The 21,446-nt window shown below is 38.6% G+C and overlaps 1 protein-coding gene and 1 pseudogene across 1 annotated transcript; one reads left to right on the top strand and one right to left on the bottom strand.

Annotated features, from left to right (window-relative positions):
* Positions 1–10: 10 nt before the first annotated feature.
* On the bottom strand, positions 11–9,017 carry LOC141822320 (putative apyrase 6; annotated as a pseudogene).
* Positions 9,018–10,278: 1,261 nt separating this feature from the next.
* On the top strand, positions 10,279–14,122 carry LOC141819771 (protein ADP-ribosyltransferase PARP3-like). Its single transcript, XM_074707026.1, has 17 exons — positions 10,279–10,754; positions 10,848–11,043; positions 11,132–11,242; positions 11,320–11,377; positions 11,451–11,520; positions 11,611–11,785; positions 11,855–11,988; positions 12,068–12,305; positions 12,382–12,509; positions 12,574–12,650; positions 12,731–12,891; positions 12,963–13,175; positions 13,242–13,344; positions 13,417–13,499; positions 13,568–13,711; positions 13,792–13,974; positions 14,051–14,122. Exons 1-17 carry the CDS (start codon positions 10,279–10,281, stop codon positions 14,120–14,122), a joined length of 2,622 nt encoding a protein of 873 aa, XP_074563127.1.
* The last annotated feature ends 7,324 nt before the right edge of the window (positions 14,123–21,446 follow it).

Raw genomic sequence — 21,446 nt, forward strand, 5'->3', positions numbered from 1 at the left:
CTATGGGGTAAAAGGAATATATTGGATGACAAACTCGACTATATATTTCGTAATAAATACACAGAGGGACCTAGCACATATACTGATCAATATAAGTCAACTAATTAATACAAAACTATCTCCGTCTCTGGCGGACACATCGCCGTTTAACCAGAGTCGGTATGTAACGGCTTTTCTCGAAGTCGTATATATTCTTCAACTTTGGTTTTAACCATAGCAACAGAAACCATGCTGTGAGGATCAGTAAGATGGAGGCAACAATGGATGAGAGCCATGACCATGATTCGTTATGGAAAACTGCAGCAACCTGATCAGATGTCTCCAACTTTGATTGTAAAGCTTGTCTGACTATGAAAGCGCCCAATGCCCAATCTAGCGGGACATTACCGACCTGGTTTGTGAAGACAATCCTGCTTCATAGAGAATATATAGATTAAAACCAAGTTATGGGGATAGCCAAATTTATAGCCCTACCAAGTTCAGGAAGAAAAGTTCACAAAATTCTGGGTAGGTAAACTTGAGCCGAAACAGAAAGATATGTACTTGAAATTTATAGATACTAAGCAATGGGGATAGCCAAATTTATAGATACACTAAGTAATGGGCATAGCCAATACCTTCTGTCATCCAAATCAATTCCAAGAGTATCATGCATATCAATTCCAAGAGTATCATGCATCAGTGCCAAGATATACGCTGAAGAAAAACAAAACCTTGAGAGATCTTACTCGTGGTAAGTATCATATTCATCTTTGATTTGCAACCAATCTTCATTGCGGTACTTTTCTCCGGCCAATATCAAATCAGAAAGTGATGATGTCTCCCCAAGGACAAAGAGCTATCAAATATTACTTGTCAGTTAACAATTCATATCATAAACAAGGATGCCTAAGGAAAAATGAATTAAAAGTGATCTGCTCCCGGATAGCTGTGGGATCCCAAAAATAATCAAATAATTGCTATTCAACATCAAGATCACTTTAACCAACATTTGCTTGGTCCAGTGGTTAGCAAGCTAGATTCAAAGTGTTTCCAGCTAAAGGTTAGGGATTTGAATCCATATAACAGCACCATAAGAAGTGCTTTAATCTTGTTACTTACGCTTTGAAGGGGAATAATCAAACATCTAATGTGGTGTGAAAAGACCTCGTGGGCAAGACCAAGGAAGAATATCAAAATTGCTTTCCTCGAACTTTTTATGCATTAATAGATATTTGATTTGGGAATTTCTAATGCGAGAAGAATTCCTAATAGTTGTATACTTGGTAGACTTATTGCCTTCCATTCCATTGAAACAATACCAAACTTGTAGACAGAGGATGACATTTGTGCACATGAAAAATCTTTTTGTGAATGACTAAACATAGAATGAGACATTTTGCTAAGAATTGCATGTGATTTTCAGGCATGGCAACAAAAATATGTTGTTAATGCTCTCTTAGCATCATAGTCAAGAACTATTTTTAACCTTTTATGAGCTTCAGCTATCAATGCAAGCCTAATAACTATCTCAATTTTCCAAAAATAAGTTATTAGGCTGTGATAGTGAAAGTGTAATTGCTTATAATCTATTTTCAGTATAGGAGTTAGGTGCAGATTTAAAGTGTATCCTTTTAGGTGCTGTGATTAAAGAACTCACCATTTTTGGTCGAGGGTAATTCCTATTCTAGTGTATTGTTTATAAAAGTCACTATTCTATTATTATTATTATAAGAACCTAGGTTGTCTTTTAGATCCTTTTGGTGGACTTTTGATTAAGACTAGACGTGTTTTGTGCTTTAAGGCAAGCACTTTAATTTTGGAGCAAGAAGCTCTTAGGACAAATGTTTAATCCCCTAAAGATGTGTGTGTGCCTGAAGTGCACACAGAATGGGTGTCAGCCGCATCATGCATTATCGTATATGGTTGTCACTCTATTACGTGGAGTTGGATTGTCATTGTATATGTGGTTGCATAGATTGCATAACATGCTTACTTTGATGTCACACACACACACACACACACACACACACACACACACACACACACACACACTGTTGGTGGGCTGACTTCATTATATAGGTCATATAGAAATCCAGCACATGTACGATATCATGCTACTGAACCTGTACTTTATTGATTATTTAGTGATTAAAGTTGATAGCCTACAGGAAGCTAGAAGAACCCTATTCTTAGTATTTAGTATTACATTTTTTTTATTAGTATACATCTTGTTATTATATATTTTTCTTCTTGATATTGACTAACACCCTAATCATTGGTGTTGTATTCTCGGGTAGAAGGTGGTGCATGTCCATACTAGCTCCGACAGGTGGTTCGTATGATATAGAGCTATTATTCTCACATTTTAGACCTTACTTTTGAGTGATTAAATGAATGGTTTTTCTTTTGTGTGCGTTGTATTGCCACTACAATTAGATATACTTGTATGCTCTCGTAAAATGTTTTATGTTGGATTCTGTTGGTTTTGGCCAAGGCCCTGTGTATGACAGTAATGGGTTGTGTTTGACATTACCCATTTTCAATGACATAAACTGATATTGTGGTGTTGTTATGACTTTTACATCTATTCCTTGTGAATGTTTTTTTTGATAGCAAGCAACCCATATGCACTTTTTTGTATTCAAATTTTAAGCACGTTACCGGAGAGATGTTGTCGAAATTCAGTCAGAAGTTTCACTTATTATGTGTTAGTTCATGTTAATCCTTGAATTGTATCTACCCTTTGCCTAAGGAGGAAATTGGTCAAGGGTGTGACACACTCTATTATTGTGATTGGAAAACAAATTCTTGATTAACTTCTGAAACCACTTTGAAATTTAATTAACTGACCTTTGAAGTGTAGAAGAAATTCTCAGTTGCAAAAAATCTACCTTCGAACTTAGGTATAAATTTAAGTCCCGAACGCCAGTGTTGATCCAAGCATTTTTCTGTAGAGAACATAAAATGAATAACTCTCTTTTCCCATAATATCCATTTTGCATGCATGAATAGAAACAGATATATCAAAAACAAAATAGTTCAACAATATATGACCAATATACATGGTCATGTGAATTCTAAACACCGAATTCGGGTGAATTCTGATGATAAAGTAGAGAATCCATTATTTGTGGACCCTATCTCAAGAAAATTACTTTTGGGATAATCAGCACATATTGGGTCATGATGCTTCATATAGCTATGAAAAAGTATGTAACATTAGAAGTATATTGAAACTTAGAAAACAGGAATACAGTGTTTAATTCTAGAATATGACTGATGAGACTGTCAGATGTTCCCATTCCTTGATGGATTTTGTTATGGCATATTTGTAGAATCAAAAATCATGTGGTCATAAAATCCCATAGAATCCAGCTGACCGAGGATTTCAAACACATGGTCTTGGATATTGTTGCTAATTCAAAAGCTATTATTTTTGTTATATTCCACAGTGTAAGGAAGTATCTAGATGATTGGAGTGAGGGAATTATCCAGACTAATGCAAAAGGTTTAGGTTAAAGATGAAAAAAAAAACCCGATAAGTTAATGATGAAATATTTTCTTAAGGAGTAGAAGTGACTAGCTAGTAGCTACCATTTTCCTTCGCTAGAAGCTTCAGTGCAGCCATTCTACACTTGGAGAAGTTACCAATAGCAGTTTGGAATTAATAAGGCCAGAAGAAAACGTTTGTGATCCCAAATTGCACAAATATTCTCTAGGAGTACATGGATCCACATAGCTTGCTTCCTGTGCAAAATCTGCAGCTGCATTGAAGAACAATGTTGAGTGGATTAACCATTAGGACATACTGATCAAGAACAATAGACACTGAATTTATGCAAGCCTGATGTAACATAAAGTATACAACAGCAAGAAAATGTAATGAAAGACAGTAGAAATTACTTAGCATTAAATTATTCATAGCTCATATTTTGATGGAAGCTCTAAAATTTCTAACATTGACTCATTCAAGTAAGATAAGATGCAGGTCAAGATAAACATCATGTCCTTGGCTCAATGCCTGTATCTTCAATCTTCAATATTCTAATCTTGTAGCATGAATGCCAGTTTTTTTTAATGAATTAGTAAACCATGGTTCACCAAATTGTGCAATGGAAGGAGTTACAGGTTACAACAATTAACTGTAAATTTTTGAAGAAAGTGGTAAAACCATGGAAGTTATACTCATGGTCCTAGTTTCAAAACCTGCCTTCACTGAAATGGAAGCTTACTTCAAATTTTCCATATAATCAACAAATCGACTGTAACTTCACATGCAAAACCAAATTCTGACTAAGCAGTACAAACATCAGTACCAATTTAGAAAGGTCTACATGAAAAAAAGAAAAATCAAACATCAACCATGAACTCTAGTTAATTTTAAGGTTTGGTCAAGGAGCGCACACTTTATGAGGTCAATTACAAACTAATTGAATATTATTAAGAGTTAAATACTAACCAAACATAGCGGTGCACTTACATGAATTTAGGTCTCTTGAGCTAAATAATTCATGAAGCAAGTCATAAGCCACGTTCTGCAGAATAACAACAGTTAGCTCCCTATTTATGAGACCTAAATAAAGATGGAAGTTGTATTTAACATAAACTGAGGGAACAGGAAGAGAAGGGTGAAGCTCAAGATTTGATTCATCAAGCAAAATCATACAGAAAGTATGAGCATAAGATGGACAAATATCACAAAGGTATCATCATCATGCTAAATGGAAGATTGTGACATGATTCTATACATACAATTATGAATTAGTCACTCAATGTCTTTCTGGTAACATAAACAACAGCAGATGCCAATTAACAGAACCCACAAAAACCAAGATTATTTAAATGTTAAGATTGACTTAGTTGGCAAAATAATGCCTGTTCAACAATGTCATCTAATACTTTTAGTATTTACACACAACATCCTTTTGGGGAATTTTTCATGACAATGAGATACAGAAGCAATTAGCTTTCATAGTGTAGCACAGTCATGCTAATGATCTCAATGGCACCATCAAGCGCAAGACTGAAGAATAAAAGTGTCAGGTTGGTTGACAAAATAAGTCTTTCCTAGAAAAGCAAATGGCCTTGTACGAATTATTTTCTCTTTTCCATGTTCAATATGCAAGCATGGTGATTCTCTGGTTTCTCACGATAATCTACATTGTCTGGTTTGAGATAATCTAACACAATGAATCTGTATGCATTATCTTTCTAATAAAGAAGCTAAATTTTATAAAATTTCATTGGAAAAAAATATTTTTAAAAAGAGAAAGAAAGAAAAGGATTTAACTCAGCAAAAGGTTCTGGTCTCTTGCCTATGCAAAATTTTCTGTAGATTTATTTCATGGCATAAGTAATAGTAGTACAACAATACAAAGGTTCCATACAAATTTATCTTCCAAATATAGATTTAACTCATAAAAGTATATCTATCAGTGTGAAGGTATAATCTTATAATAATTCAAGACAAATCTGAATTTTCAAGGAAAGTCACCTGACCGAGATTGAGAAAGCTGTGACTGCACAGGTTATAAGTGACTTTTCCAAAGGTAAGCAAATGAGAGAACTCTGGGGCCAAGGGCACCCTGGAAACAAAAGTTATCTGACAACGATAGCCAGGATATTAGAAAATAGTAAATCAGCAAAATTACAAAAGATTAGCTCAGTTATGTACAAAATAGTGCATAGTTTCCTCATAGCAATGTTAGGATCACCCATTCATGGTGACTGAACAAACTTTACTTAAAGCAACTTATTATTTAGACTAATAAATGTTATTTTCATTCTTTATAGCTCCCACTAAGAACCATTAACTTTATGATCAAAACGATCAGGTAACTTAGCAACATTACATAGGCATTTCAAAACCAATGTTGGCCACAGTTATCAAAATATATGGAACTAATTATTTGCTTGAAAAGTGAATATAATAAGCAAATTGCTTTTCCCACCCCCTTGACACCGCACCCCCCCTCCCCTCCTCTCTCTCTCCCATTCAAATGACATTTTTACCCTTTTTTTTTGTTTTTTTTATTTTATTTTACTTATATATATATAGTTTTTAATTTTAATTAATTTTTATTTAGTTTTATTTTTTAAATTAATTTTGTTTATTATTTTTTCATTAATACTTATATATATATATTTTAATTTTATTTAATTTTTATTTAGTTTTATTTTTAAATTTTTTATAAATAATAACACCTAAAATTTATAACTAAAAATAAACAAAATATTATAAACATATAAAAAAAATTATTCAAAAAAATAAAACTGATAAAAAACTGATTAACAAAAAAATAAAATCAATAAAAAAACAAAATTAAAAAAATAATAAATTGAAAAAAATACAAGTATTATGAAAAAAAATAATAAATAAAATTTATATAAAATTGAAAAAAAATATAATAAACAAAATTGATTAAAAATAAAACTAAATAAAATTTATATAAAATTATAAAAATAAAGTATTGATAAAAAATAATAAACAAAATTGATTAAAAAATAAAACTAAATAAAAATAAAATAAAATAAAAAAATATCGTATTGATGAAAAAAATAATAAATTAAATTAATTAAAAAATAAAACTAAATAAAATTAAAAATATATGAGAGCTATTTTTAAATAAAATTAATTAAAAATAAAAATTTTAAAAAAATAAATAAATAAAAAGAAGAGGATAGAAATGTCATTAGAATGGGAGAGGAAGTGGGAGGGGGGGGGGGGGGGGGGGGGGGTGGGAAAAACAGCTCTCATATAATAATCATAATTGATAAAGTTAACACAAATGATTGCTACTTGAACACATTTTCAGTCATAGTTAGTTTAACCATCTTATGAAATGGTAAAGTGAAACCTGAGCTGAAGCCCCTCCCAGTTCAAATATTCCAGTAGTAATCTCAGGATCAGCTCCTAGAGTACCCACCGCATAGTTAGCTACAACCCATGCATAGATGCCTTCATCACTGCCTATAAAGCAGTAATTAAAAGCAAATGTACCATGATAAAACAAATTGGAGATGAAAATCTCAATCTATGATGTTTCCATATGCACCTAATAGAAAGAAAGATAACCACAAGCTGCAAAACTAAATGAGTTATAAGACAATGAATAAGAAAAACATTTGGAGGAAAAATAAAACTAATATCATAATGATAAACAAGATAATAGAAAAAACAAACTAGGGAACCAAGTATTCATGGTATCAAGGCAGGTAACTATAAAACTATATGCATATCTAAAACTATGTTTTAAAGTAAATATGTAAAGTTATACGAACAACTTTGGTAAACATTATGACCCTCTTAGAAAGAGTACAATCTTAATGTCATCAAATAAAGACTTGATAACAAATATCAAGATCAATTAATCTTTGATAAAAAGTTTTCATTTGAGTAATAGTGTCCAACTGTGTGTCCGAAATATTAGGTAACCAATCTTTTAATCTCATGTGGATAACCAATCTTTCAATCTCATGCCATGAATTGATAACTGATGAAAATTTTCCAAATCATGTATTCAAGATGGATTCCACAAGATTTAGATTTCCATGTTGTAGATTTTACTTCTCCACGAGCAAGTTATAAAATGAACCATGCATTTGCAATTTCTTCCAACAGTCATACCTTATTAAGAACTTAATAATGCAATTAGGATGGATTTGTAACCAAAATTATTAGATCGCAGTCTATGATGAAAACCAATTTAGAAAAGAAACGAAAAGGACAAGAAAAATAGAAGTTAGAGAGGAACACAAATGACTGGAATTTATGAGTGTGTGAGTGTGTGAGAGAGAGAAAGGAAATTTTGGTATTAAACAGTAACACTAATATTGATTGATCTATGATTGATAAGTCAAATATGTAAACAAAAGAATTTGAACTTTAATTATTCAAAAATTATTTCACAAATAAATAGGGCTTATTGGAGTCATCCGTTTCATATAGCTTGTTCTATGAAGCAATCTATTGCTATGCAGCAGAAAATGGAAACGTGGTGGTTTACCACATCTCATACTATTTGTCAATCGCCATTGCATGGTTAGATCAAATATACAGAGACCATATGGACTATAAAATGCATATATATGTGGATACCATATTGTTTTAATATTCAATCCAACCCCATTATCATGTTTAAGCCAACTAACATCTACCAAGCCCACAACTAAAAGTTGAGCCTTTTTTTGGTAAGGGACAATGGAAGTCAGGCAGCATGATCATGTGGCCTTTTCCTCATCACTCCTTGTCGATGGAAAAACAGAAAATACAGTTTATGTCCCAGTAAAAGGAACACTGACAAGACTGAAGCTCATGGCAAGATTTAGGTTCCCCAAAACCATAGAATTACAGGCGTATATAGAGTTATTGCACTCAATTAAATCATAATAAACTTTTAAGGGGCAATTACAATCCAATGTAAATATATATATACCAAAAACAAACTGTTACTCAAATTAATACAGTATGAATATTTGAAAGAAGCAAATTGGATTCACCTGCCTGAGATCACAGATGCCCAATCGTCCTGGAATCTGAAATCATAAGATCTCAAAACCTTCCTGCAAGCTTCCAGTATTCTATTCACCACCGAAGTGTTCAGTAACCTCAAACCTGCCGTCGCCATCAGCCTTAGTTCGGTATCTTCCCACACTTCTCGTGGTACTGTAACCTTAGCAAACTCCAGCAGTTCCACCAGAGACTCCCCAGCGTTATCCGGATTCTGCAAGTAAGAGGAAAGGCCCGGAGAGACTTTCATAGACGCCGAAAGGCCAATATCAAGGTAAGGCATCGATCCCCACACGCTCCTGTAAGCAAACACGTGGATCCGAGAGCCGGTGCTCCCTCCATCCACAACGATCGAGTATTTGGGGTGATCGAAGCTTCCCGAGGCTACGAAGAGGCACAGGAGTGCGGCCACGAGGGCGGAGCCGACGAGGATGCCGCGGCGACGGAGCTGATGGGGCTTGACGGCGCTCATCGTGCGCGAGGTCTCCAGTACGACTTCCGGCGGTCAGGCATTCGATCGTCGCATCAATGTCCTGGGAAAGATCCAGGGTTTGTCAGATCGTCGTGGTCGGGAGTTACGGAACAGCCCCTGCCTCCCCCGGTAATCCTCGCCGGAGATTCTCCGCCTACGGCGGAGAGGAATATGGCAGGCACGGATTGCGATGCGATGGCATGACCAGGAATTGGAGATTGGTACTGAGAAATGGAATGATAGGATTAGGAGAGAGACTGAAACCTGCAGATCGTACGGTTGTAGATGGCCATTTCTCCGTGTGGGAAGAGGGAAGATGAAACGTCAGTTACAAAGCTACGGCTTAGAATTAGAAACCGCAGTTGAAAAAAAAAGGGAGAAAAAAAAAGGGGGAAAATGATTCGCGCGCAACGGAACTTTAAATGCGTTTATACACTTTATTGTCCAACGTCGCTGTTTATACACTAATGCTATGTACAGTGCTCCGACCCCGCCGTTGTCGCCTCCCCATGCCATTCGGCCACCGCCGGCCGCTGGCTCGGGCGCGATCGATGCGTCGCTCGTCGGCGCGTCGGCCGACGTCGGATTCTGATCGGATAGTGGTCGAAATGACGAATTCGATCGGAAATCGTCGAATCCAGCGCGCGACCACTGACGGCCAAATCGCGGTCGGTTTCCAGTCAAATCGCGGTCCTTCCTCAGCCCGTCTTCGCCTACGATTTGGACGGAAATCGATCGCGATTTGGCCGGAAATCGGCCGTGATTTGGCTGTCAGTGGCCGCACGCCGGATTCGACGATTTCCGATTGAATTTGTCGAATTCCGACCATTATCCGCCCCGGAATCCAGACGCCGACGAATGCGCCGACGAGCGACGTACCGACGGTGGTCGGACGGCACGGCGACGATGGTGGCAACAGCGGTGGATCGCGATGTCACGCACGATCCACATATTTCTATATCGCGCAGCATAGTATTTCTATGTTTATACAATTCTATTATTTTACTCTCTTATTATTTTTTTGAAGAAATATATATATATATATATATATATATATATATATTTCTATTATAGGCAACGCCATTGCTACAAATCCAGGTCCGCCAGTTTCAGTTTAGGGTTGCGCGAGGCAGTGTTATGCCGCAAGTTAATCCTCACGTCCCAACGAATGTTACCGCCACGTGGGAGCCCCACGTTGCTTCTGGCTTCCCTGACGCAACACCGCACCGCTCAGTCTTAACCTTCCTCCGGCGACGTGTCGGAAGGGCACGCAGGCAGTACACTTGTTCGCCGCCGCCGCCGACACACAACCTCCATGATAGTTGTGACCAAGCACCCTCCCTGCTTTTATGGACAGCATCACAGTCGTACGAGATCATACATTTTGAACTCGACACTGAGAAAACAAAGCCATGAAGGTGCGTCTTCTTCATTTGTTTCAGATTTTCTTTGGGACAATTCATTAGTTTTAGCTAGAAATTTCACGTTAAACTTGAAGGTCCGCGAGACAAGGTCGCATATCCGCGCTTCTTCTGAGGAAGAAAGCAGGAATCTCGGTAAAGGAAAGCAGAAAGCAGAGGAAGATGCCGATCGGCAGCGGCAGCAAGCAACTAAGAACAAGAAGGCGAAGGTCGAGGGCGAGAACACCGAATCGACCTCGAAGATCTCCCAGGAATTCCAAGAATTCTGCAAGGTCATGAGGAAGCATCTCCCTATCGTGGAGATGCGCAGGATACTGGAAGCCAACGAGCAAGATGCTTCTGGTTCCGAGGATGCTGTCGTCCCGCGATGGTAATGATCAATAATAGCCTCCAGTCATTGAAATGAACTGAATCCTTCGAGTTGGATTGGGTTTTGTTGATCGGTTTAATGTGCAATCAATAGTCAAGACATGATGTTCTACGGGCCGCTCAAGAAATGCCCGATCTGCGAAGGGCAGATCGACTGCACAGGGAGCCACTACGAGTGCACAGGATCCTACAGCGAATGGAGCAGCTGCACCTACACCACCATGGACGCGCCTCGCAAAGATCAGCCTGTAAAGATCCCCGAGGAGATCAGTGACAATTTCGTGAAGGAGGTGATGATAAGTTAAAGTTAAATTGTTTGCTCAATTCGCTGGAGAAATTAACATGACCTCGTTGGTTTGCTCTGAATCGGAGTCGCAGTGGGTGAAGAACCAAGAATCAAAAGGTTATCCTCGCCGGGAGTTGACGTTGGCGGAGAAGCCATTGGCTGGTTTTGTGATTGGGACATCAGGACGGCTTTCTCGAACACATGTAAATAGGACTCTACTGTTTTTCTTGTCTGATTCTTCAAATTTGTTGCGATATTAATGGGAAAAGCTTTGATATAGCAAACATGGAGGCAAGAAATCCAGAAATATGGGGGAAGAGTCTCTTACAATGTTAATGGTATGACCAATGTTTCAAATTGTATCGGTGTATCCACACCAAAGATTGACATTGCTGGCTTTCTCTTTTACAGAAATCCGTTGTCTAGTTGTTTCACCGGCGGAGCGCGAAAGAGGGGGCTCAGTTCGAGTAGCGGATGCAATGTGCCATTTCTGAACTTTCTTTCGAACAAGTTCGGTATCGGTCTTGGTTTTTTGAGCTTAAATGTGGATCTCTGCTGGTGTCTGAAACAGGGAAAGGGGAATTCCTGTGGTGAGCGAGAAGTGGTTGATCGACAGCATCGAAAAGCAGCAGCCGCAGCCGCTGGAGGCTTACGACGTCGTCTCTGATCTCGCCCCCGAAGGGAAGGGAATTCCGTGGGACAAAATGGATCCTAGTGAAGAAGCCATTGAATCTTTGACAGCAGAAGTAGAGATGCTTTTCATCTTAAATCTATTTCCTCGAGCGATGAAGTAAACTTGCGATTCTGCTTCACAGATCAAGCTTTACGGCAAGCGGTGCGTGTACAAGGACAGTCGGTTGCGGGAGCAAGGGGGAACCATATTCGAAAAAGACGGCGTCGTCTACAGCTGCGCATTCTCGCAATTCGATCATGGAACTGGGATCAATGAGTAGCTAGCTCTCTACCTTGTTGTACATTGCCATTCGTGAAGCAGCATCGTTCTGTAGCATTTCATTTCTCTGTTGCAGGTACTGCATCCTTCAGCTCATACAAGTTCCTAACAAAAACGTGCATCTTTACTACAAGAAGGGCCGAGTCGGAGACGACGCGAGGGCGGATGAGAGAGTCGAGGAATGGAACAGCGTTGACGACGCGATTCGGGAATTCACTCGCCTCTTCGAAGAGGTCACCGGGAATGAGTTCGAGCCGTGGGAAAGGGAGAAGAAGTTCCAGAAGAAGATTCTTAAATTGCACCCGGTTGACATGGTTTCTTTCTCACTTCCAATTTCAGTAGGAGGAATTATCATTCAACCACCGCCGATTAAGTTGTTTGGTGGTGCAGGATGATGGTGTCGATGTGAGACACGGAGGGCTCGGTCTCCGGCAGCTTGGTGTGGCCGTTACCCACTGCAAGCTCAACCCTCTCGTCGCGAATCTCATGAAGGTGCTCTGCAGCCAAGCGATTTACAGGTTGATCTATCAATTGTTGTATCTCTTCTTGATCTGCAAAGAATTGAGATTAAATCTGATACAGATATGCCTTGATGGAGATGGGATATGACAGCCCTGATCTGCCTATGGGAATGCTTACTGATTTCCACTTGAAAAGAGGTGAGTAGGCCATTGAATTCTCTTCTGCATGCACAATCTTGACGATGCTCCCTTGCAAAATCGAATTGTTTCTTCTTCAGGCGAAGAAGAGCTGCTCAAGTTCAGGGAAGTGATTGAGAAAGCAAGCAAATCAAAAGTTGAGGCCAACCTTTTGTGGGATGACTTCAGCTGCAAGTGGTTCACCCTCATGCACTCGACGCGGCCGTATGCGCTTAGGAGCTATCAGGAACTTGCGGATCATGTATAATGAACGACCATGACCAATCTACCTTAAGGTAATATTTTGCAGGTTGTGATGGGAAAATTTTGCAGGTGGCTGCGGGGTTAGAAGGGATAAGGGATGTTAACGTTGCCTCTCGCCTCATTGGAGGTGCGTTTGACAGTGCGACGGTCGATGATCCTCTTTCCGACCAATACAGCAAGCTTGGTTGCTCGATCACTCCGGTGGAGAGCTCGTCGGAGGAGTACGAGATGATCGTTAAGTATCTGGAGACCACTTACGAGCCGGTGAAGGTCGGCGAAGTGGTGAGTGTTATCTCTGTTGTCCGCCATCAGTCTCATAAACATACGACTGATAATGCTGCTTTATAGGTTTATGGCGTGGCTGTGGAGAACGTATTCTCCATTCAATCAACTGCCGGTCCTTCCTATGAAGAGATGAAAACACTGCCAAACAAGATTCTATTATGGTGTGGTATGTTAATTTATCTCAAGTTGTTGTTCGATCGATGATCGCAATACTCGCCAACAATCCTGAATCTTTCAGGCACCAGAAGTTCAAATTTGCTTAGGCACTTGCACCAGGGACTTCTACCGGCAGTGTGCCAGATTCCAGTTCCCGGCTACATGGTAACTCATGACTAGCCAATTTCAGTTTCGTATCGATATCGGCTGTCTATCGTTTTTTGACTCACCAGTTTGGAAGAGCGATCGTGTGCTCGGACGCATCCGCAGAGGCTGCTAGATATGGATTCACAGCAGTCGATCGATCGGACGGCTTCCTATTCTTAGGCATCGTCTCTCTCGGAGAGAAGATCGCCGAGATCTCTACCGTGCCTGAAGTGAGTGTCGATTCTAATTGGAGTGAATCAGAAAGATCATATCCCCGAATCTCCTTCCATTTTTTGTCTTTGTCTTGAAGGACACGAGGAAGATGGAGGAGGAGAAGGTGAGCGTCAAAGGTTTAGGGAAGAAGCGACCAGATGAGTCGGGGCACTTCCGGTGGGGCGACGACATAAAGGTGCCCTGTGGACGGCTGGTGGCGTCGGAGCACAGAGATAGCCCGCTGGAGTACAACGAGTACGCTGTTTATGATACGAAACAGGTACGTATGCAGATTCAGTCGATGCACGGGGGCGATTTCGTTAGGTGCTGCGTGGTTTTGTGGAATGTGTTTGCAGGTGTGCATGAGATTTCTGGTGGCAGTGAAGTATGAAGAACAGGACTTGGAAGTGAATGTCGCAGAGGAATGAGTGAATATGAGAGGGTCCATTTTGGTAAACAGATAATGGGGGAGTTGTTACTGTATACAATCTTTTGTTTGTGGACGAGTTGAATTACTTTTGTGTTTTTGTGTGTGTAGATGCTAGTTGTTGTTTATCCGTTTTGTCATCTTTCTGTTCCTTTTTCATTGGAGAAGGTAACCAACTCATTGTAATTAGCCGTCTTTGGTTTTTGTGGAGAAGGTGGGACCTCCATTAGCCTTGTTGGTTCTTGTGAGAGTTCTCCTTTACCGATCATCCTTCTTCTTCTTCTTTCCATAATTAAGAGCAAACGAGTGGTCCGATGTTCTGATATAAGATTAGGTTCGAAATTTTCAATTCAATTTCTAATATTTCATTTTTTCCATCTGATTAATCTGAACGACCAATCCAAATTAATCTTTCAACATAAAGCATGTTAATTCATTTAAATACTGATACGAATGATCAAGATGATGTGGCTCTCCTGTAAATTAAGGTCAGAAGTCATCTAATAGTTAAGGTTTCAGGTTGAAATGTCAACACAAGTCAACATGACCTTGATTCCATCTTGGCTACTTCTCGTCTTAGCCAATGATTGTTCCTAGTCTCAGCCGACTTCGTCTCGGCCAACAACTGCTCTTAGTCTCGATCGATTCCGTCTTGGCTACCTCTCATCTCAGTCAGCGGTTGTTCCTAGTCTCGATCTACTCCGTCTCGGCCGACCTCATCTCGTCTATCTTCATCTCGGCCAATCTCATCTCAGTTATCTTTTTGCTTGGTCAACCCTGTCACGACTATCTCAAATCTACTGTCTCAGCCACTCCAATTCACTTTGGCTCACCTCCAAGTCTTGGCTTTGAGCCTCTGACACACTAGCTTTGTGCGTCTAAACATCTTGATGGTTTTTTAAAAATACTAAATAACTAATATAATAATAATATTTTATTAAACATTATATATTATAATAGGTATCCAGTAGGTTTTGTATTTTATAATAGTTAATCATAATTATTATAATAGCATTAAAAGTAAAAGCTTTTTATATAAAATATTTAATGGGATGTCCTTTTAATTATTATTTTTATAAATTAAAAGAAATGTCCTTTTGAATGCTCTTTTAATTTTTACCAAATAATAATAATACGCCTTAATAAATAATAAAGTGGTGCCACGTGCTAATTTCTGAAATCCATGTGTAAAATGTGAAATATGATTCATACGCTGACACGATGGGTATAGTACGTAGGGTAGTGTGCTTATTTAAAAGGGCTTATTAAGTTATTATGTCATAATATTATTATAATATTTAAGCGATAAAAAATAATATAAAATAAAATTACTAATTTTTGTAAAACTTAAAATTGATTAAACTTAAAATAATTAAATTATTTGATGTAAGAAAATTACCCATAATTTAAAAAACTAGATTAAATGGTATCAACTCAAATGTGTATGTAAACCATGCTACATTATTTAATTTTTTTATAGCTTAATTTTCTTTATTATGTTTTACCTCTTACCACATCCACATTTATATTAATATATGAGTATGAGTGTTATAATATCCAATTGATATTTATCGGTTGGATTGTGGATGATAGATTAGCTTCCCTTCCCAAGAAACACCATCGCAAAGCAATCTTACAATCGAATTGCATTTGGATAAAAAAAAAAAAAGTTTTTTTTTGTTTTTGTTGCAGCCCAATTATAGTCATAGAGGGGATTTCGAAACAAGCAACCAAAGGAAGAAGAGCAATGATATTCGATTTGCCAAACCAACAAATAGAAGAAGATGCCACAGAAAACACACCTTGAGACCAGTGGTGACTTGGGCACTCATCCATGTCGACGTGATTCTTATTGATGGCGTTCATGATCAGCTTGTCGCACTCTGGCTCCACGTCATCGTCACAAACGACGCGCCAGGTTCAGCCTTGGGTTCCTGTATAGTATTCCGGTTAAGCACGGGAGATGATCAAGTCATCAGTCAACGAACAATCCGATGTGCACGATTTTCTTACAGAGCTCAGAGGAGAAGATGATGAGAATCTAAAAAATACTTCAACATGAGATTAGACTAGTATCGAAAAATCCTGACATGCCACTCCGATATTTAAATTAGGATCTTCACAAAAAGAGAAAAGTCGTCCCTCTTGGAAAAGAAGAAGATTAGAATTATTAGGAGTAGTAAATCCTTTTATCCAAACCTTGCCTTCAGGTTTTTATAGCCATTTCCCAATATCTCAATGTCAGAAGAGATAGAGGCGTCCAGATGCCCCTTGAGGAGATCAGTTTTGACAGACATTTTTTTTTCAGCAGCATATATAGAAAAGAAGGTATTTGAGAGGACTCAAATATGAAATCCTCATACCCGGCCCCCACCTACAGAGGGAAGGAGTATCTTAAGAAACTGGGTCTTATGTCCTTATAACCGCCTGTAGGAGAAAGAGGTATCTGAGGAGATCGATTCTGATAATTTTGTAACCTCTTGCTTATTCTAAGAATATTCGCATTTTCCTACCAGTGGATGTTTGGATGTCAGAAGTTTCTATATTGTGCAAAAGCAAGACTCAAGATTACAAAAGTGGTGCTTGAGCCCGAGATAAAGTCTGAGGCGGTACAATCGAGCTGAGACTCGGGGCTGAGACGATTGAGATATGATTTGGGCCTGCTTGATCGAGATGTGATTCGGAATTGCTTGACCGAGATGTAACTCGGGACTGTTTGACCAATATGTGACTCAAAACTACTTAATTAAGATGTAACTTGTGATTATTTGATCGAGATATAATTCTGGACTACTTGATCGATATGTAGCTCAAGATTTTAATTAATTTGGACCAGACTTCCGTCAAACAGAATCATTGCTCATGTATTCTGTTGATCTTAGTGCCTGTCTTAGTTTGACTGATCCGACGTCAATTTACAAGTGCCACGTAGAGCATCAGCTCGTCGTTGATGATTTGATAGGCCGCCTCCTTCGGGATCGACTGCGGTGGCATCGGCCAACCTGCGTTGCCAAATCCCTACCGAGCAACACCTCGACGAACATATCGCGATGCGAACGTGTACTGGAACTCCTCTCCTCATCCAGTTCAGCCGCCTTAACCTCCGAGATGGCCATGGCCTCCGCTTGGCCACCAGATCGGATCGAAAAAGTATAGAGTTGCAAATGTACAGATCGGGTGTTGCTCTCACGATTTTGGTTGAGTGGAGCGAGGAGTGGAAGCGATCGATTGAATGCGTGGGGGAAGGAGGAAGAAAAACCGAATTAAGGAGAAGAGACAAGAAGCGAGGGCGGTTACCGAACGGCCTGGGAAGCGACGCGCGGACGTAACGCGACGCGACGATCGAGTGAAGCGCCCCACGTCGTCTTTGCTCTTCTGCTTCTCCTTTGTCCTTTTCCTTGTTTTTGCCCTTCTCCTTGTCCTTGTCCCCTTCCTTGTTCTTCGCCTGTTCTTTCTTCTCCTCCTTCGCCGGCCCAACCGAGAGCAACTCAGCGTGCCGGCCAGGATTTCCTCAACTTGGCCACCGCCGTCACTGGGTCGTCCACCTCTCCCGTTACGATCAACTTCTTGTCTTTCTATGGAAATCGAATCTATGCCTGTGGTTTGAAAGTATATATATTGTGTTTAATATGTCTCTGCTTGCTAGATCATCAACGAATCTAATAGACAGCTGGTTAATTTGAAGGCCGGAAACTGCTTTCATGACCGTCTTCTTGTCCTTCTCGCCGTGGAGGTCCAACTTCAGCGCTAATTTCTGCAAGATGTCAAGAACGAAACACAAGAGCAACTTAATCAACTGAACACTGAACAGAACAACATAGAGCTAAAAAACAGCTTGCATTAATTACCTTCATGTCTGCCATGAACTTTGAACCGAGCAGCTGGAGTTGACTTCAGACTTCAGAGAAGAATGAGATGAGCTAATCGAGATCTTCTCGACGCTAGGTTGCAGATTATATAACGGCGAGGAGGTGAACACTAAGTCAAAGACTTCGTCTGTGTCGAGTGGAGGCGGCTTTGGTTGACTTCTTGGCAGCGAGGAAGGTGAGAGGAGACTGAGATGAGCGTTGGAAGAATCTTATGCGAAGGAAATAGCCTGCCGTCTATTTATGGGTCCCGCGGTGAGAGCCCATCAATCTTTGCCGTCGAATTTTTTGGTTCGAGTGGCCACCGCCGTTTAAAAGTCTAATAGCTCAATAACATCTAAATATGTAAAGTCAAACCAAATTAAATTAAACCCATTAAAAAATAAGAAAATCTTAAATAATCAAATATTTTAATTATTTTATTTTAATTTAATTTGATTACTTTATCAAATAATCTTAAACAACCTAAAATTTCCTAAAATCTTATACATGTCTAACCAAACCCACGGCTCTACGAAATTAGGAATGAAGTCGGAATTTCATGAACTCACGAGGGGAGAGTAAAAGTTTGATTAAATCAAATTAGCGATCGAAAGTTCAATTTAATTGTTTCAAAATTTTATTTTTTAAATATCAATTATTTTTGATAATTTAGTTCGATTTTAAATACTAGAACATGGACTTGACTGTCAAATGGCATAGTCATCTCTTGTTCGCTTTTGAACCTTAATTATTTTTATTTTTTTTATTTATCTTAAAAATTTAAATGAAAATTGAATTAATCTATATTTCATCGATTTAATTTATTTGATTTTTATTAAACAATTCAGTTTAATAAATTTAGAAATATTTCATCCTCGACGTCTGGTGCCGCGGTAGGACAATCAGGTTGTCATCTAGGCATCCATGGTTCGATCCAGCTATGACGTATTTATAAAAATTTTTCTCCAAATAAAGAACCTAATCTTAGGACCGGACTGGTCACCTCATCGATTAACTGGATTTATTATTTTTTTTAGAAATATTTTAATTTATTCGATTTTAATTAAATAGATTCGGTGGGTTTGATTTTTAAACGGATTATTAACTATGGATGCCCCAAGGAATGGCCACGTCATCAGTTTGGAAAGGCTTCCCCAAGGTGGTTGACGTGTCGACTGATGGTGCGACTCGATTTATTTATGTGGAGTTTTGTTTTATTTGTTTTTCCCCCTTAATTTTTCAAGAATATATATAACAAAATTATTAAGCTCTATTTATTTATTAACTACTTCTCTAGTTCTCATCGTAAAATTCCCTCAAATTTCCGAGCAACTTCCTTCCCGGCTCCTATATAACAAGCCCCCAACCAACCCTTCTCTCTCCCTCTCTCCGACGAGTGCAATGGCCGCCGGGATCCAAGCTCCTCCCCCTCCTCCTCCTCCTCGCCTGCGCTATATCCCCAAGAGAGGGCAGATCCTGAAGAAAATCCTCAAGTCCCTACTGAGCAAGTTCTCCGGCGGCGGCGGAGGCGGCGGCGGAGGCGGCGGCGGCCCACCCCCTGCAGCCACCAAAGGCTGAGAAGACCATGGGCCGGCCCTGGCTGCTGCCTCTGCTAATGTCTCAGTGCATGATTACATTAACGATCGATTATTAATGCATGTATGATCTACCAGTTGAGAATTCAATTCTGTTTTCTTGGACTAGACTAAGAAGTTAGAGCTCGATCGATCGATCGATCGTCAACTTTCACTGGGAATCATTGAACAAGCGCGTTGAATCAGACAAAGACGACGAAGTTTTCCGTGGGACGTAACCGAGAAAGAGAAACTATATATAATTAAATCGAGATGACGCGGTTTCCGATGACGGAGGCTTGCCGACGTCGACCAATCGATGTCAGACACGTCCGTCAGGCGAGATCTTAATTGATTCTACTTGAGGAAGGAAGCAGACAAATTAATTAGGGGAATAGTAGGAAGATTAGCACTTGCTGTGAAACATGCTTTGAGTATCAGATGCTGATTAAAGAGTTTTGTTATCGAATATTCATCCATTAGTGGATTAATTAATAATATCCCATTCAATTTTAATTCAATATTTTTAGTTCGTATTCAACGATTCAATTCATTTATTTATTATTATTATTATTATTATAAAAATCTTTATAATTCGTTTTAAATCGATAGACTAGATTTAAACTAATAAATTTAATTCGGTCATAACTTGGTCAAATTAATTTCAAATTAATTTTGATTTATATCAATGGAATTCTTATCTCCACACACCCACCCTATATATATGTTACATTGATGGAGAATTAAGGTGAATGATCCAGGTATAAAAAAGAAAATTTCATATAAGTTACATCAAATATAATATAAAAGGTGTCTCACAAATACGTAAATACACAAATATAAAAATTATTATCATATCATAAATCAAAATATACACTACATCTACATCACAATATCATAATTGTCACTATTGATTGGCCGCCATTTAGAATTTGTTCATAATTTGTCTCAATTGATAGTGCACTATAAATTAAACAAAAGAATTACTCCTCTATTATTGTAATTTGACTATCAATTGCTTTAACTTTTAAATGTAAGAATATTCTGAAAAATTAAGATTAAACAATGTTCAATCAAATGTTCTTTGCCTTTTCTCTGACACACATTTAATGTTCATAAATTCGACTATACAACTGTCAATACCTTTTTCACTTCTCAGTCAATCACTTGAAAAACATTATTTTATTTTACTTTTAATCAATTGATGATTCATTATAACCATTTTATAGTTGAAGGAGAACTAAATAAGCAATTTTATAAATTTGAAAGATTATTGAAAAAATACTAACACAAAAGCTTTTTATGCATAAAAACATTAATTATTTTGGAACATCCATTAGCATAATTATAGAAAGTTTATGCTGCTCTCGCAGAGAACAAAGACGACGGCCTACGTACAGCGCCAGCGAAAGAAGAGCTGAATCAACGAACTCATGATGCTCTTCAAGACTGACCCTCGTTGCGGCGGCGGCAGGCAGCATCGCTGCGTCGTCGGTGGAGGCGGCGGCAGTGCTGGGCCGCCTGCTGGGCTCTGGCTCTGGCTCTGAGGCTTCACCCTCCATGTAGAAAAGTGGGTGCAGAAGCAGGCGGTAGCTTTGTGTTGCCTACAAGCGGATGTGATAGCTGTTTATAAAGGCTCAGAACTGGATTCTCAGACTGTGTCTTCAGGATTGGTAATTTTATTTATGATTCTATATGTATGATTTTGGAAAAGTGTCGTCTTCGTCTCCAAGCCATCGAACGCGTTTTTATTTCTATATTTTTTTTATATTTTAATGAAAAAAGTATTTTAGTAATATATATATATATATATGTCCTTTAGTAAATAACAAGGTGTGGTGTGCCCTGTACTAATTTCTTAAATGTAGATATGCCTTTTGGTAAAATGTCAAATATGATACTG

The sequence above is a fragment of the Curcuma longa genome, chromosome 2 (assembly GCF_044706935.1).
Source record: "Curcuma longa cultivar G26 ecotype Majalengka, Jawa Barat chromosome 2, ITB_CL_G26_1.1, whole genome shotgun sequence".
Taxonomy (NCBI): Eukaryota; Viridiplantae; Streptophyta; class Magnoliopsida; order Zingiberales; family Zingiberaceae; genus Curcuma; species Curcuma longa.

What these genes read in the sequence shown, in the direction of transcription:
- LOC141819771 (XM_074707026.1), top strand. Translation starts at nt 10,279, where the DNA reads ATGATAGTTGTGACCAAGCACCCTCCCTGCTTTTATGGACAGCATCAC. An exon ending in ATCAGGAACTTGCGGATCAT is followed by an intron (nt 12,892 to 12,962) that starts GTATAATGAACG and finishes AAAATTTTGCAG; the next exon opens with GTGGCTGCGGGGTTAGAAGG. An exon ending in CTGTTTATGATACGAAACAG is followed by an intron (nt 13,975 to 14,050) that starts GTACGTATGCAG and finishes ATGTGTTTGCAG; the next exon opens with GTGTGCATGAGATTTCTGGT.